The following is a 16,817-nucleotide window of genomic DNA, read 5'->3' as shown; positions in this document are numbered from 1 at the left end:
GTTACAGTAACTACTGTAGTAATGGATACACCTCACATGAACAGTTACAGTAAGTACTGTAGTAGTGATACACCTCACATGAACAGTTACAGTAACTACTGTAGTAATGGATACGCCCCACATGAACAGTTACAGTAACTACTGTAGTAATGGAGACACCTCACATGAACAGTTACAGTAACTACTGTAGTAATGGATACACCTCACATGAACAGTTACAGTAACTACTGTAGTAGTGATATGCCCCACATGAACAGTTACAGTAACTACTGTAGTAATGGAGACACCTCACATGAACAGTTACAGTAACTACTGTAGTAGTGATACGCCCCACATGAACAGTTACAGTAACTACTGTAGTAGTGGATACCCCCCACATGAACAGTTACAGTAACTACTGTAGTAGTGATACGCCCCACATGAACAGTTACAGTAACTACTGTAGTAGTGGATACGCCCCACATGAACAGTTACAGTAACTACTGTAGTAGTGATACGCCTCACATGAACAGTTACAGTAACTACTGTAGTAGTGATACGCCTCACATGAACAGTTATAGTAACTACTGTAGTAGTGATACACCCCACATGAACAGTTACAGTAACTACTGTAGTAATGGAGACACCTCACATGAACAGTTATAGTAACTACTGTAGTAGTGATACGCCTCACATGAACAGTTATAGTAACTACTGTAGTAGTGATACGCCCCACATGAACAGTTACAGTAACTACTGTAGTAATGGAGACACCTCACATGAACAGTTACAGTAACTACTGTAGTAATGGAGACACCTCACATGAACAGTTACAGTAACTACTGTAGTAGTGGATACGCCTCACATGAACAGTTACAGTAACTACTGTAGTAGTGATACGCCTCACATGAACAGTTACAGTAACTACTGTAGTAGTGATACACCCCACATGAACAGTTACAGTAACTACTGTAGTAGTGGATACGCCCCACATGAACAGTTACAGTAACTACTGTAGTAATGGAGACACCTCACATGAACAGTTACAGTAACTACTGTAGTAATGGAGACACCTCACATGAACAGTTACAGTAACTACTGTAGTAGTGATATGCCCCACATGAACAGTTACAGTAACTACTGTAGTAGTGGATACGCCTCACATGAACAGTTACAGTAACTACTGTAGTAATGGATACACCTCACATGAACAGTTACAGTAACTACTGTAATAGTGATACACCTCACATGAACAGTTACAGTAACTACTGTAGTAGTGATACACCTCACATGAACAGTTACAGTAACTACTGTAGTAGTGATACACCTCACATGAACAGTTACAGTAACTACTGTAGTAATGGATACGCCCCACATGAACAGTTACAGTAACTACTGTAGTAATGGAGACACCTCACATGAACAGTTACAGTAACTACTGTAGTAATGGATACACCTCACATGAACAGTTACAGTAACTACTGTAGTAGTGATATGCCCCACATGAACAGTTACAGTAACTACTGTAGTAGTGGATACGCCTCACATGAACAGTTACAGTAACTACTGTAGTAATGGATACACCTCACATGAACAGTTACAGTAACTACTGTAATAGTGATACACCTCACATGAACAGTTACAGTAACTACTGTAGTAGTGATACGCCCCACATGAACAGTTACAGTAACTACTGTAGTAATGGAGACACCTCACATGAACAGTTACAGTAACTACTGTAGTAGTGGAGACACCTCACATGAACAGTTACAGTAACTACTGTAATAGTGATACACCTCACATGAACAGTTACAGTAACTACTGTAGTAGTGATACACCTCACATGAACAGTTACAGTAACTACTGTAGTAGTGGATACGCCCCACATGAACAGTTACAGTAACTACTGTAGTAATGGATACACCTCACATGAACAGTTACAGTAACTACTGTAGTAGTGATACACCTCACATGAACAGTTACAGTAACTACTGTAGTAGTGGATACGCCCCACATGAACAGTTACAGTAACTACTGTAGTAATGGAGACACCTCACATGAACAGTTACAGTAACTACTGTAGTAGTGATATGCCCCACATGAACAGTTACAGTAACTACTGTAGTAGTGGATACGCCTCACATGAACAGTTACAGTAACTACTGTAGTAGTGATACGCCCCACATGAACAGTTACAGTAACTACTGTAGTAGTGGATACGCCTCACATGAACAGTTACAGTAACTACTGTAGTAATGGATACACCTCACATGAACAGTTACAGTAACTACTGTAATAGTGATACACCTCACATGAACAGTTACAGTAACTACTGTAGTAGTGATACGCCCCACATGAACAGTTACAGTAACTACTGTAGTAATGGAGACACCTCACATGAACAGTTACAGTAACTACTGTAGTAGTGGAGACACCTCACATGAACAGTTACAGTAACTACTGTAATAGTGATACACCTCACATGAACAGTTACAGTAACTACTGTAGTAGTGATACACCTCACATGAACAGTTACAGTAACTACTGTAGTAGTGGATACGCCCCACATGAACAGTTACAGTAACTACTGTAGTAATGGATACACCTCACATGAACAATTACAGTAACTACTGTAGTAGTGATACACCTCACATGAACAGTTACAGTAACTACTGTAGTAGTGGATACGCCCCACATGAACAGTTACAGTAACTACTGTAGTAGTGGATACGCCCCACATGAACAGTTACAGTAACTACTGTAGTAATGGATACACCTCACATGAACAGTTACAGTAACTACTGTAGTAGTGATACACCTCACATGAACAGTTACAGTAACTACTGTAGTAGTGGATACGCCCCACATGAACAGTTACAGTAACTACTGTAGTAATGGAGACACCTCACATGAACAGTTACAGTAACTACTGTAGTAGTGATATGCCCCACATGAACAGTTACAGTAACTACTGTAGTAGTGGATACGCCTCACATGAACAGTTACAGTAACTACTGTAGTAGTGATACGCCCCACATGAACAGTTACAGTAACTACTGTAGTAATGGAGACACCTCACATGAACAGTTACAGTAACTACTGTAGTAATGGAGACACCTCACATGAACAGTTACAGTAACTACTGTAGTAGTGGATACGCCTCACATGAACAGTTACAGTAACTACTGTAGTAGTGATACGCCTCACATGAACAGTTACAGTAACTACTGTAGTAGTGATACACCCCACATGAACAGTTACAGTAACTACTGTAGTAGTGGATACGCCCCACATGAACAGTTACAGTAACTACTGTAGTAATGGAGACACCTCACATGAACAGTTACAGTAACTACTGTAGTAATGGATACACCTCACATGAACAGTTACAGTAACTACTGTAGTAGTGGATACACCTCACATGAACAGTTACAGTAACTACTGTAGTAGTGATACACCTCACATGAACAGTTACAGTAACTACTGTAGTAATGGATACACCTCACATGAACAGTTACAGTAACTACTGTAGTAGTGATATGCCCCACATGAACAGTTACAGTAACTACTGTAGTAGTGGATACGCCTCACATGAACAGTTACAGTAACTACTGTAGTAATGGATACACCTCACATGAACAGTTACAGTAACTACTGTAATAGTGATACACCTCACATGAACAGTTACAGTAACTACTGTAGTAGTGATACGCCCCACATGAACAGTTACAGTAACTACTGTAGTAATGGAGACACCTCACATGAACAGTTACAGTAACTACTGTAGTAGTGGAGACACCTCACATGAACAGTTACAGTAACTACTGTAATAGTGATACACCTCACATGAACAGTTACAGTAACTACTGTAGTAGTGATACACCTCACATGAACAGTTACAGTAACTACTGTAGTAGTGATACGCCCCACATGAACAGTTACAGTAACTACTGTAGTAATGGATACACCTCACATGAACAGTTACAGTAACTACTGTAGTAGTGATACACCTCACATGAACAGTTACAGTAACTACTGTAGTAGTGGATACGCCCCACATGAACAGTTACAGTAACTACTGTAGTAATGGAGACACCTCACATGAACAGTTACAGTAACTACTGTAGTAATGGATACACCTCACATGAACAGTTACAGTAACTACTGTAGTAGTGGATACGCCTCACATGAACAGTTACAGTAACTACTGTAGTAGTGATACACCCCACATGAACAGTTACAGTAACTACTGTAGTAATGGAGACACCTCACATGAACAGTTACAGTAACTACTGTAGTAATGGAGACACCTCACATGAACAGTTACAGTAACTACTGTAGTAGTGATACGCCCCACATGAACAGTTACAGTAACTACTGTAGTAGTGATACACCTCACATGAACAGTTACAGTAACTACTGTAGTAGTGGATACACCTCACATGAACAGTTACAGTAACTACTGTAGTAGTGATACGCCCCACATGAACAGTTACAGTAACTACTGTAGTAATGGATACACCTCACATGAACAGTTACAGTAACTACTGTAGTAGTGGATACGCCCCACATGAACAGTTACAGTAACTACTGTAGTAGTGATACGCCTCACATGAACAGTTACAGTAACTACTGTAGTAGTGATACACCCCACATGAACAGTTACAGTAACTACTGTAGTAATGGAGACACCTCACATGAACAGTTACAGTAACTACTGTAGTAATGGAGACACCTCACATGAACAGTTACAGTAACTACTGTAGTAATGGATACACCTCACATGAACAGTTACAGTAACTACTGTAGTAATGGATACACCTCTAATGAACAGTTACAGTAACTACTGTAGTAGTGATACACCCCACATGAACAGTTACAGTAACTACTGTAGTAGTGGATACGCCCCACATGAACAGTTACAGTAACTACTGTAGTAATGGAGACACCTCACATGAACAGTTACAGTAACTACTGTAGTAATGGATACACCTCACATGAACAGTTACAGTAACTACTGTAGTAGTGGATACACCTCACATGAACAGTTACAGTAACTACTGTAGTAGTGATACACCTCACATGAACAGTTACAGTAACTACTGTAGTAATGGATACACCTCACATGAACAGTTACAGTAACTACTGTAGTAGTGATATGCCCCACATGAACAGTTACAGTAACTACTGTAGTAGTGGATACGCCTCACATGAACAGTTACAGTAACTACTGTAGTAATGGATACACCTCACATGAACAGTTACAGTAACTACTGTAATAGTGATACACCTCACATGAACAGTTACAGTAACTACTGTAGTAGTGATACGCCCCACATGAACAGTTACAGTAACTACTGTAGTAATGGAGACACCTCACATGAACAGTTACAGTAACTACTGTAGTAGTGGAGACACCTCACATGAACAGTTACAGTAACTACTGTAATAGTGATACACCTCACATGAACAGTTACAGTAACTACTGTAGTAGTGATACACCTCACATGAACAGTTACAGTAACTACTGTAGTAGTGATACGCCCCACATGAACAGTTACAGTAACTACTGTAGTAATGGATACACCTCACATGAACAGTTACAGTAACTACTGTAGTAGTGATACACCTCACATGAACAGTTACAGTAACTACTGTAGTAGTGGATACGCCCCACATGAACAGTTACAGTAACTACTGTAGTAATGGAGACACCTCACATGAACAGTTACAGTAACTACTGTAGTAATGGATACACCTCACATGAACAGTTACAGTAACTACTGTAGTAGTGGATACGCCTCACATGAACAGTTACAGTAACTACTGTAGTAGTGATACACCCCACATGAACAGTTACAGTAACTACTGTAGTAATGGAGACACCTCACATGAACAGTTACAGTAACTACTGTAGTAATGGAGACACCTCACATGAACAGTTACAGTAACTACTGTAGTAGTGATACGCCCCACATGAACAGTTACAGTAACTACTGTAGTAGTGATACACCTCACATGAACAGTTACAGTAACTACTGTAGTAGTGGATACACCTCACATGAACAGTTACAGTAACTACTGTAGTAGTGATACGCCCCACATGAACAGTTACAGTAACTACTGTAGTAATGGATACACCTCACATGAACAGTTACAGTAACTACTGTAGTAGTGGATACGCCCCACATGAACAGTTACAGTAACTACTGTAGTAGTGATACGCCTCACATGAACAGTTACAGTAACTACTGTAGTAGTGATACACCCCACATGAACAGTTACAGTAACTACTGTAGTAATGGAGACACCTCACATGAACAGTTACAGTAACTACTGTAGTAATGGAGACACCTCACATGAACAGTTACAGTAACTACTGTAGTAATGGATACACCTCACATGAACAGTTACAGTAACTACTGTAGTAATGGATACACCTCTAATGAACAGTTACAGTAACTACTGTAGTAGTGGATACACCTCACATGAACAGTTAAGGTACTCAGATCTCCTGACATCAGTTGCCTTGATGAGATAGGCCGGGAGTCCAGTCCAGTCTGCTGTCTTAGGCTGGGAGTCCAGTCCAGTCTGCTGTCTTAGGCTGGGAGTCCAGTCCAGTCTGTTGTCTTAGGCTGGGAGTCCAGTCCAGTCTGTTGTCTTTGGCTGGGAGTCCAGTCCAGTCTGCTGTCTTAGGCTGGGAGTCCAGTCCAGTCTGCTGTCTTAGGCTGGGAGTCCAGTCCAGTCTGTTGTCTTTGGCTGGGAGTCCAGTCCAGTCTGCTGTCTTAGGCTGGGAGTCCAGTCCAGTCTGCTGTCTTAGGCTGGGAGTCCAGTCCAGTCTGCTGTCTTAGGCTGGGAGTCCAGTCCAGTCTGTTGTCTTTGGCTGGGAGTCCAGTCCAGTCTGTTGTCTTAGGCTGGGAGTCCAGTCCAGTCTGTTGTCTTAGGCTGGGAGTCCAGTCCAGTCTGTTGTCTTAGGCTGGGAGTCCAGTCCAGTCTGTTGTCTTAGGCTGGGAGTCCAGTCCAGTCTGTTGTCTTAGGCTGGGAGTCCAGTCCAGTCTGTTGTCTTAGGCTGGGAGTCCAGTCCAGTCTGTTTATTGTCTTGTGTTTCTTTCCAGGGTACAGAGGTCAGAAAGGAGAGAGGGGTCAGCTAGGTCTGGGGATACCAGGAGCTCCAGGTCTGGCAGGACCACCAGGTAACAGCTAGACACCACACACACGCACGCACGCACGCACGCACGCACGCACGCACGCACGCACACACACACACACACACCACACACACACACACACACACACACACACACACACACACACACACACACACACACACACACACACACACACACACACACACACACACTGCACATTGCTTTGAAGGAGTGGTGAAATTATGTTAAGCCCTATAGCCATTGAAGCACAAGAAGGAAAATGTAATGTAAACTTGGAGCAACCATTACATCATTGTGTTTCGTATGAAGTTATTTCATATTTACACTTGAACCTGATGCTTTATGAAAGGGGGGAAATACCAGTATACCATCATTGTACGGCTGTAGTTGTAGAATCCTACACTTAAGTTGGGTAAAACTTTATATCTTGAACCCTCCGTTATAAACTTGTTGTCCTCAGGGCACCATCGAAAATGACACCCTGGTCTCAATGGGCTCCCCTGATTAAATACAAGTCAAACATTCATTCAAATAAAAAGCTGACACCAGTGTCATGACTGTTTATAAACTCTGTTATGTCATGTTTATGACAGTGTTATGTCATGTTTATGACAGTGTAATGTCATGGTTATGACAGTTATGTCATGTTATGACAGTGTAATGTCATGTTATGACAGTGTAATGTCATGTTTATGACAGTTATGTCATGGTTATGACAGTGTAATGTCGTGTTTATGACAGTTATGTCATGTTATGACAGTGTAATGTAATGGTTATGACAGTGTAATGTCATGTTTATGACAGTGTTATGTCATGTTTATGACAGTGTTATGTCATGTTTATGACAGTGTAATGTCATGTTTATGACAGTGTAATGTCATGTTTATGACAGTGTAATGTCATGTTTATGACAGTGTTATGTCATGTTATGACTGTGTTATGTCATGTTATGACAGTTATGTCATGGTTATGATAGTGTAATGTCATGTTTATGACAGTGTAATGTCATGTTTATGACAGTGTTATGTCATGTTTATGACAGTGTTATGTCATGTTATGACAGTGTTATGTCATGTTATGACAGTGTTATGTCATGTTATGACAGTTATGTCATGGTTATGACAGTGTAATGTCATGTTATGACAGTGTAATGTCATGGTTATGACAGTGTTATGTCATGTTATGACAGTGTTATGTCATGTTATGACTGTTATGTCATGGTTATGATAGTGTTATGTCATGTTATGACAGTGTAATGTCATGGTTATGACAGTGTAATGTCATGTTATGACAGTGTTATATCATGTTATGACAGTGTAATGTCATGGTTATGACAGTGTAATGTCATGGTTATGACAGTGTAATGTCATGTTTATGACAGTGTAATGTCATGGTTATGACAGTTATGTCATGTTATGACAGTGTAATGTCATGGTTATGACAGTTATGTCATGTTATGACAGTGTAATGTCATGGTTATGACAGTTATGTCATGTTATGACAGTTATGTCATGGTTATGACAGTGTCATGTAGCCCTTATGAGTGAGGGTTCAAGTAAAGTGTAACCACCAGCTCTAACATGGACAACAGTTCATCCTGAGGTCGTTTGATGTTTTCAGTTTAAAAACACTAGTAATTAGTAAGCCAACAGAACTAATGAGCAGAGCTACTCATAATGACTCTCTCTTACACTGAGGTACCAAGCTGACACAAAACAATTAGTACATCATCACTGATAGGGCGGATATAAAAGAAACATACACTTAAATCTATTATTTCCATTTGATCAACTCTCTCACTTTTCATCCTGATCTCAGAGAGATTATTCTCTGCCGGGAGCGAAGCAGCAAAATCTTTCATTCTGATCTTTTTGTGCAGAACATTAACTTTTTATTGTGATCTGTATTGAGGAGGGGTTTGTGTGTAAAGTATGCATGAGAGTGGGTGTTTTCATCTCCTTTTTAAGAGTTGCAGTTTGGCACATGAAAGCAGTTTTGTTAGCTGACTAGATAATACTGTTCCCAGTAATATACTGCTCCTCTGATAACATCCTGTTTTCCTTCATGGTTTATTTGATTGATTAAACAATCACCCAATGGTTGCGTCCCAATCATCTCTACTTCCTCCTGAAGTTCACTACTCCCCACAAATGTGAAAGTGTTTTTGTCTGCAGGTGAACCTGGAAGCAGTATCCAGGGGCCATCGGGCCCTTCAGGTCCCCAGGGACCTCATGGTAAATGTGATCCCAGTGACTGTCTCCATCCATCCTCTCACTCCAGACGGAACGGCTAGGGTCCCCCCTCAATTGAGGGGACCCTTCAATGAATAAGGGCTCTCTCAATGGCTAGGGCCCAGGGGCCCCCTCCACCCATCCAGCCTCCATCTCTCTACAGCAGGCACAGGAGCCGGGCGTATGGAGCCTGATCACTCAGTCAGCTCATATCAGACAGACAGTATCGTCCTTGTGGTCAGTTTTACATTGAAAACACACATCCTCTGTTTCTGCTTTTCATGGGAAAGACTCAACCAGAAATAGATACAATATGTATCTCAACACAATGGTGTAAGATGAAATTGCCCATAGATGCTGATCTTGGGTCCGTTTTGCATTTTCCCCACTAATTGTTAAGGTTAGGTTTGGGGGAGGGGAAGCTGATCCTAGATCTGTACCTAGTGGAAACTTCACCCTGGAGCGCTCACAACCGCCTTTCGGTTTTCTTATGACCATAGAAGCATTGAAATGCAATTATGTGTTACTTTACGTTGATGGTTGTTCTATTCATTTGAAATGTGTTACAGTCCATTATTATTGTCATTGTAGCTATGATGATGATATGAAGTACTGTTTCATGTATTTCTTGTTTTCACACAACTCCCCTGCTGTGACCTGATGCATTCCATATTCATTCACATGAAGTCTTTCAAGGCCGTAAATGAATTTGTTTCTTTAAATAATACTGTCGGGAGAAAACATTTTCTTAAAGATTTAATAATGCTTGTTTATGGGGATAGCTATGCACACGTTTGGTCTCATTTGATATTTTCGTTGTGTGTGTGTGAGCTGGTAAACAGGCAGTCTGAAATGTGTGTGTTTGTGTATGACTAATCAATATTCTTTGTGTGAACTGTTTTTGCAAAGTGAAGGAGGATCATATAACACGAAATATAGTTCTGAATATATATTTCATATATTAATATATATTTCCTCAATGAGTGGGATATTTGTGAAACGTGTTAGAATGAAGCTAGCTACATGAGTTGATCCATTTACATAACATAATGAATATCTTGTCGTGTAATTCAGTACTAGAGCTTTGTTTATGAATTTTATGAAGTTTTGAGAATGCTAAATATTCTGTGTTTCAAACACTACCAGTCAGATATATTGCATGATACTGTTGTAATTGTAAAGGGATGGTCTGGTATCAAAACGTCACCCTACAGGTACTTTATGTGAGGTGTTACTCAGTGAGATCTCTCCACATACTATACACCTTAACATGTAGTGTTCATAACAGACTAATTGAGTAGCCTGCTAGATTGGGTTCTGAGTTCTGATATTATTCAACAGGTAACATCGCCTGACTGTTGCCAAATCTCAAGACAACCAGCACAACATGATCAAGGGTTAAACACTATCTTAATGCCAACTGAATGTAGTTTGTGACGGCTTGGTCAAGTTGACATTTATTCCATGTACAGTTTGTGTGTAAGTGTGTATATTATGCTAATGTCGTATCACCTCACGTTCACGTGAAGTTAGCCGCGAGGACTTCAATGTAGATTTCTTGCAGTCATACATATGGCTAACATGAAGTAGGACAGTTTCCCTTTATCCATGGTCTTGTCTCCAAAGAGGGCAAACAAATACATGTCAAATACTACAGGGATTGATTGAAATTGCCCAGTACAATGAAACCAATAGAATATGGTAGGATCGGAGATGTTGTTACATCGCTGCTCTTTTGGCAACATGGTCTCATTAGAATATGTCAAACAAACAAATAGTGCCATTTAACTACGTAGGTATATGTGGACATATTACTGATATGTCACTAAGTTAGACGTCACTTATGATGACATATTAGCTACTTATATGTCACTATAACGTCTGCTTATGGGGTCAGATTCATGATGTTTCAGCTTTTATTGTTTACATGGAGAGAATACAGCTGATTCCTCCATCAAAACTGTGTACATCAGTCTACATGGGAGTATACAGCTGATTCCTCTATCAGAACTGTGTGTACATCAGTCTACATGGAGTATACAGCTGATTCCTCTATCAGAACTGTGTGTACATCAGTCTACATGGAGTATACAGCTGATTCCTCTATCAGAACTGTGTGTACATCAGTCTACATGGAGTATACAGCTGGTTACTCTATCAGAACTGTGTGTACATCAGTCTACATGGAGTATACAGCTGATTCCTCTATCAGAACTGTGTGTACATCAGTTTACATGGAGTATACAGCTGATTCCTCTATCAGAACTGTGTGTACATCAGTCTACATGGAGTATACAGCTGATTCCTCTATCAGAACTGTGTGTACATCAGTCTACATGGAGTATACAGCTGATTACTCTATCAGAACTGTGTGTACATCAGTCTACATGGGAGTATACAGCTGATTCCTCTATCAGAACTGTGTGTACATCAGTCTACATGGAGTATACAGCTGATTCCTCTATCAGAACTGTGTGTACATCAGTCTACATGGAGTATACAGCTGATTCCTCTATCAGAACTGTGTGTACATCAGTCTACATGGAGTATACAGCTGATTACTCTATCAGAACTGTGTGTACATCAGTCTACATGGGAGTATACAGCTGATTCCTCTATCAGAACTGTGTGTACATCAGTCTACATGGAGTATACAGCTGATTCCTCTATCAGAACTGTGTGTACATCAGTCTACATGGGAGTATACAGCTGATTACTCTATCAGAACTGTGTGTACATCAGTCTACATGGAGTATACAGCTGGTTACTCTATCAGAACTGTGTGTACATCAGTCTACATGGAGAGTATACAGCTGATTACTCTATCAGAACTGTGTGTACATCAGTCTACATGGAGTATACAGCTGATTCCTCTATCAGAACTGTGTGTACATCAGTCTACATGGAGTATACAGCTGATTCCTCTATCAGAACTGTGTGTACATCAGTCTACATGGAGAGTATACAGCTGGTTACTCTATCAGAACTGTGTGTACATCAGTCTACATGGGAGTATACAGCTGATTCCTCTATCAGAACTGTGTGTACATCAGTCTACATGGAGTATACAGCTGATTCCTCTATCAGAACTGTGTGTACATCAGTCTACATGGAGTATACAGCTGATTCCTCCATCAGAACTGTGTGTACATCAGTTTACATGGGTGCTATGTGTATATTTAGATTTTGAAGCCATAAGAGGTGATCTTTCTTATCTAATAACAACACTGCAATATTTTACTTCTGAGTTTTCTTTCTTTGTTTTCTTGGTGGGTCTTTACTTGAACTCTTATTTTCTGAAAGTGTTTTTATTTTTTATTTTGACAATATCTGTACATTACGGCTCAGATACATATTTCTCCCTCAACTGTTTGACCATGTAGCATTGTTTGTCACTGTATACATATATATTATGTTGGTGTGTTTTAAGACTGGAGTTATTTAGTTATTTATTTGTTGTGTTTCTGATTGGAAAGTAATAAGTTAAGAATCAAGGACATTCATTAAATATCTCTGTACTTCTCCAATGTTATCAGAGCGCTCTCTCTGTCACTCAGGCCTCAATTCAAACAAACATGCCCTTAGGTGTTTCATTTTGACCCAGTGACCTAAAACCCGGGAAAAACACCCGGTAGACTGTCGTCATAGAGATTGATAAGATGTGTGTTTCCAGACGCATTCTGTAGTTAAACAAAGGTACTATACAATAACTATATTATTGTCGTCTCCTTAAACCGACCCTAGGCAGTACTGGATACATGGTGGGAGGCAATCCGTCTGCCTTGGGAGACTAATACTAATGTAGGTTTGATTAGATCTGGACCCTCAAAGGCAATTATTTAAGTTGGAGAAAGTACATGGGTGGAGCTGACACTTTGTGATGTTTAAATTGTCTCTTTTGCCTTCTTTTATCGGTCTAAGGCACTGCTTCACAGTGCTTGATGCGTCACTACAGACCCGGGTTTGAACCCAGACTGTGTCACAGCCGGCCGTGACCGGAAGACCCGTGAGGCGGCACACAATTTGGCCCAGCGTTTTCTCCGACTCATTGGTGCGGCTGGCTTCCGGGTTAAGCGAGCCGTGTGTCAAGAAGCAGTGCAGCTTGGCAGGGTTGTGTTTCAGAGGACGCATGGCTCTAGACCTTCACCTCTCCCGAGTCCATACCGGAGTTGCAGTGAAGTGATGGGACAAGCCTGTAACTACCAATTGGATATGACGAAATTGGGGTTAAAAACAATGTCACACTCCTGCGCTCCCATTTCTTTGAGTTGGAGATTTTCTCTTAGTATTTCAGAGCATCAAATTGATTGAGGGTCTTTGAAGATAGCTTGGTGACAGTGGAGGCTGCTGAGGGGAAAACGGCTCATAATAATGTCTGGAACGGAACAAATGGAATGGCATCAAACACATGGAAACCATGGAAACCATGTGTTTGATGTATTTGACACCATTCCGCTCCAGCCATTACTATGAGACCGTCCTCCCCAATTAAGTTGCCACCAACCTCCTGTGCTTGGTGATATGTATGGCTCAGGTCATTATATGTCAATGAGGTAACTGCATATTCAACCCTTTGACTATTACAGAAGACATTAGCTAATTGGTTAACAACATTGAGGCATTTCTTTATTTCCATGTCACACTGTTACTGCTTGCTCGTTTTGTTGGCATCTCAACGTGAACATTTTATGTGGCTAAATGATACTGCCGGAAGTAAGACACAAAGGCTGCGTTTACTCAGGAAGTCCAATTCTGATTCTTTTGCCCAATTATTGGCAAAAGATCTTAGTGGTCAAAATACCAATATTACAGCAAAATATCAGAATTGTCTGCCTGTGTAAACACAGCCATAGGCAGAATGACACAGAATATGGTGAGCTGTGTCTCGTGTCCTTACTTCATTTGTAAGTGGACAGGGCCCTCTAGTGTTCATTAGAAGATTGTTTGCTATACTGATTAACATTTTATTTCAAATAATGAATCCTCTGATGTGTTGTATTAACTTGTGCTAATTTCCACATTCCAACACCCGTCCTTAGATGAATGATGATGGCTTGATGTGGTTAGTCTGTTAGCCTTGAAACCAAGCTGAGATGTATCCTTTCACCATTGTGGATTCAAGGCTAGTAGTATGTTTTGGTGTGTGTGTTTTCAGAGCGAACTCTCTTGAAGGAGATCGGTGAAAGGTCCAATGCACCTGTTTTTATCTAAATATCAAATCATTTTTGGGTAACAATTAAGTACCTTACTGTGATTGTTTTCAATTAAAATGGTCAAAATGAAACAAAAAAAGCTTTTTAGCAAACAGACATTTCTCAAGGATTCATTTTGCTAGGACTATATATATATATTTGACTGCAGTGGGCCTTTACTTCATAGTCATGAATGGTTTTCCTCTTGTTATGTTGAGTTGCGGCAGCATGTTGTAATAGATGTTGTCATTTGAAAAAGAAATCAGCTTCAATGTTTATCCATTGAAGTAGATTGGTCAAGACAGTCATGGATGTTGTTTTTACTCTTGTAACATCAAGATGACTGCCTTCGTATTGAAGCTGAAGGATCAGTACATTGTTGTACACTTTACAAGCAGCTTCCAGTCTCAATACAAGTCAATTTATACTCTGAATGGTTACCATGAGTTCTAGGTTCACCTGATTGTCTGCTTCAGTATGGGTTCACCTCTAGGTTCACCTGATTGTCTGCTTCACTATGGGTTCACCTCTCCTGATTGTCTGCTTCACTATGGGTTCACCTCTAGGTTCACCTGATTGTCTGCTTCACTATGGGTTCACCTCTCCTGATTGTCTGCTTCACTATGGGTTCACCTCTAGGTTCACCTGATTGTCTGCTTCAGTATGGGTTCACCTCTCCTGATTGTCTGCTTCACTATGGGTTCACCTCTAGGTTCACCTGATTGTCTGCTTCCCTATGGGTTCACCTCTAGGTTCACCTGATTGTCTGCTTCAGTATGAGCGAACAGCTCTACTAGCACTACCTACCTGGGTTGGTGTCAACTCCATGACAATGCTCTCATTTCAGGAAGTAAACTGAAATGGATTTCAATGACAATACATTTTATTTGTTTACTTCCTGAACTGGGTGAATTTAAATGGGATTAGCCCCAGCCCTGCTACCTAACCTTGTTGCCGTCGGGAAAACACCTCTACTGTGTCCATATTAGGACAGCCTCGGTCTCGTCAGGCGTGTCTGTCCTAATATGGACACCGTACAAACACTTCAAAAGCTTCATACAGAGAAGTTTGTTCAACTCAACAACCGATTCATTTTCACTGTTCTATTGTGGTCCTGGTTTTCTACACTTGTCAGTCTCCCCTCTGTGGAGAAGAAGACCTCTCCATGTATTTAGTATTTCCTTTTAACAGCGTGTTTTATCTCATTATCTTGGTCATTTATGTACTTTGTTATTTGTGTTTGAGTGTGATAATTGTTATTTTAATTTGATGGTCTACCTCATCTGAGGCATACGGCTATACTGTACACACACTAGTTTAGTCAGCGTGATGTTACACTCTAGCCTTACCACTATCCTACTACACTGCTACTTTAAAGCTAACGGTTTAGATTTACCTCAAGACTAAAATGCTAAACGTAATGGATAGAAAATGGTGTTAACTATAGGCCTATTGAGTTGGTGCCAAGCTAGTCATCTTTTGTTGATCATTTATGAAAGCCTATACTTAGAAGTTGTGAACCACTGTTTGACCATATAATGGAGGTTGTACAGCAAGTTGAATGTGTATGAAGGGTAATGTTTTTCCAACAAATCTTTTGACTTTACAGCATTCTATGAAAACACTGTTGATTTTACACTCTGATTACCGATACCTGCCTTAAATCTGTACAACAATAATTTCTTACATTTCATGTGTTTCATTTGCTTGTAATGACCTACTCAGATTACACATTGGTGTGTCACTATCAACATGTGAATACAATACGATATCTTACTGATGTGAAGTTTATAAATGAGAATATCTGCTTTCTTGGCGCTCCGTATGCATTATCCATAAAGAGACGGAGAAAAGTATAATTGGTAATTTGGATGATATTGTCATCACATATTTCTAGAAAGGTAGAATTGACTGAATGTTTCTCTGCGTGGTCAATTCCTTAATTAACTGTCACACGTTTGGGTTATATGAAACTATGTTTTGAAAACCAGATTGTCTATTATTTATGTCAATAAACTGTTTCAAGAGCATTTTAAGATATATGTTTTTATATTCTCTTCATCGAGGTTATGTTTTCTGTATTCCAGCAGTACATTTGAGTACAATGTTTAAAAAGTTGGAAATATATTTTAAAACTGAACGCAGCATTGCTTTATTTGGAGTGAAAAAAGTCACAGAAAAAAAAGAGAATTTATTTGAAATTTCTAGATCCTCCTCATAGATATTTGTACAAACTGTGATGTCAC

At 40.0% G+C, this 16,817-nt stretch overlaps 1 protein-coding gene across 3 annotated transcripts in view; it reads left to right on the top strand.

Annotated features, from left to right (window-relative positions):
• Nucleotides 1-16,601, top strand: part of LOC110519057 (uncharacterized) — a 273,392-nt gene extending 256,791 nt beyond the window's left edge. For all 3 annotated transcript variants that reach the window (XM_090243315.1, XM_090243313.1, XM_090243317.1), the window contains 2 exons: nt 7,095-7,172; nt 9,323-16,601. In XM_090243315.1, the coding sequence (XP_090099441.1) occupies nt 7,095-7,172; nt 9,323-9,441 (197 nt within the window). In that variant the 3' untranslated portion in view covers nt 9,442-16,601. The remainder of the gene's footprint in view (nt 1-7,094; nt 7,173-9,322) is intronic.
• The last annotated feature ends 216 nt before the right edge of the window (nt 16,602-16,817 follow it).

The sequence above is a fragment of the Oncorhynchus mykiss genome, chromosome 1, assembly GCF_057628025.1.
Source record: "Oncorhynchus mykiss isolate SJ-2025 chromosome 1, ASM5762802v1, whole genome shotgun sequence".
Lineage (NCBI taxonomy): Eukaryota > Metazoa > Chordata > Actinopteri > Salmoniformes > Salmonidae > Oncorhynchus > Oncorhynchus mykiss.
The sequence above is the reverse complement of the archived record's forward strand: the minus strand, read 5'-3'. Positions and strand labels throughout refer to the sequence as shown.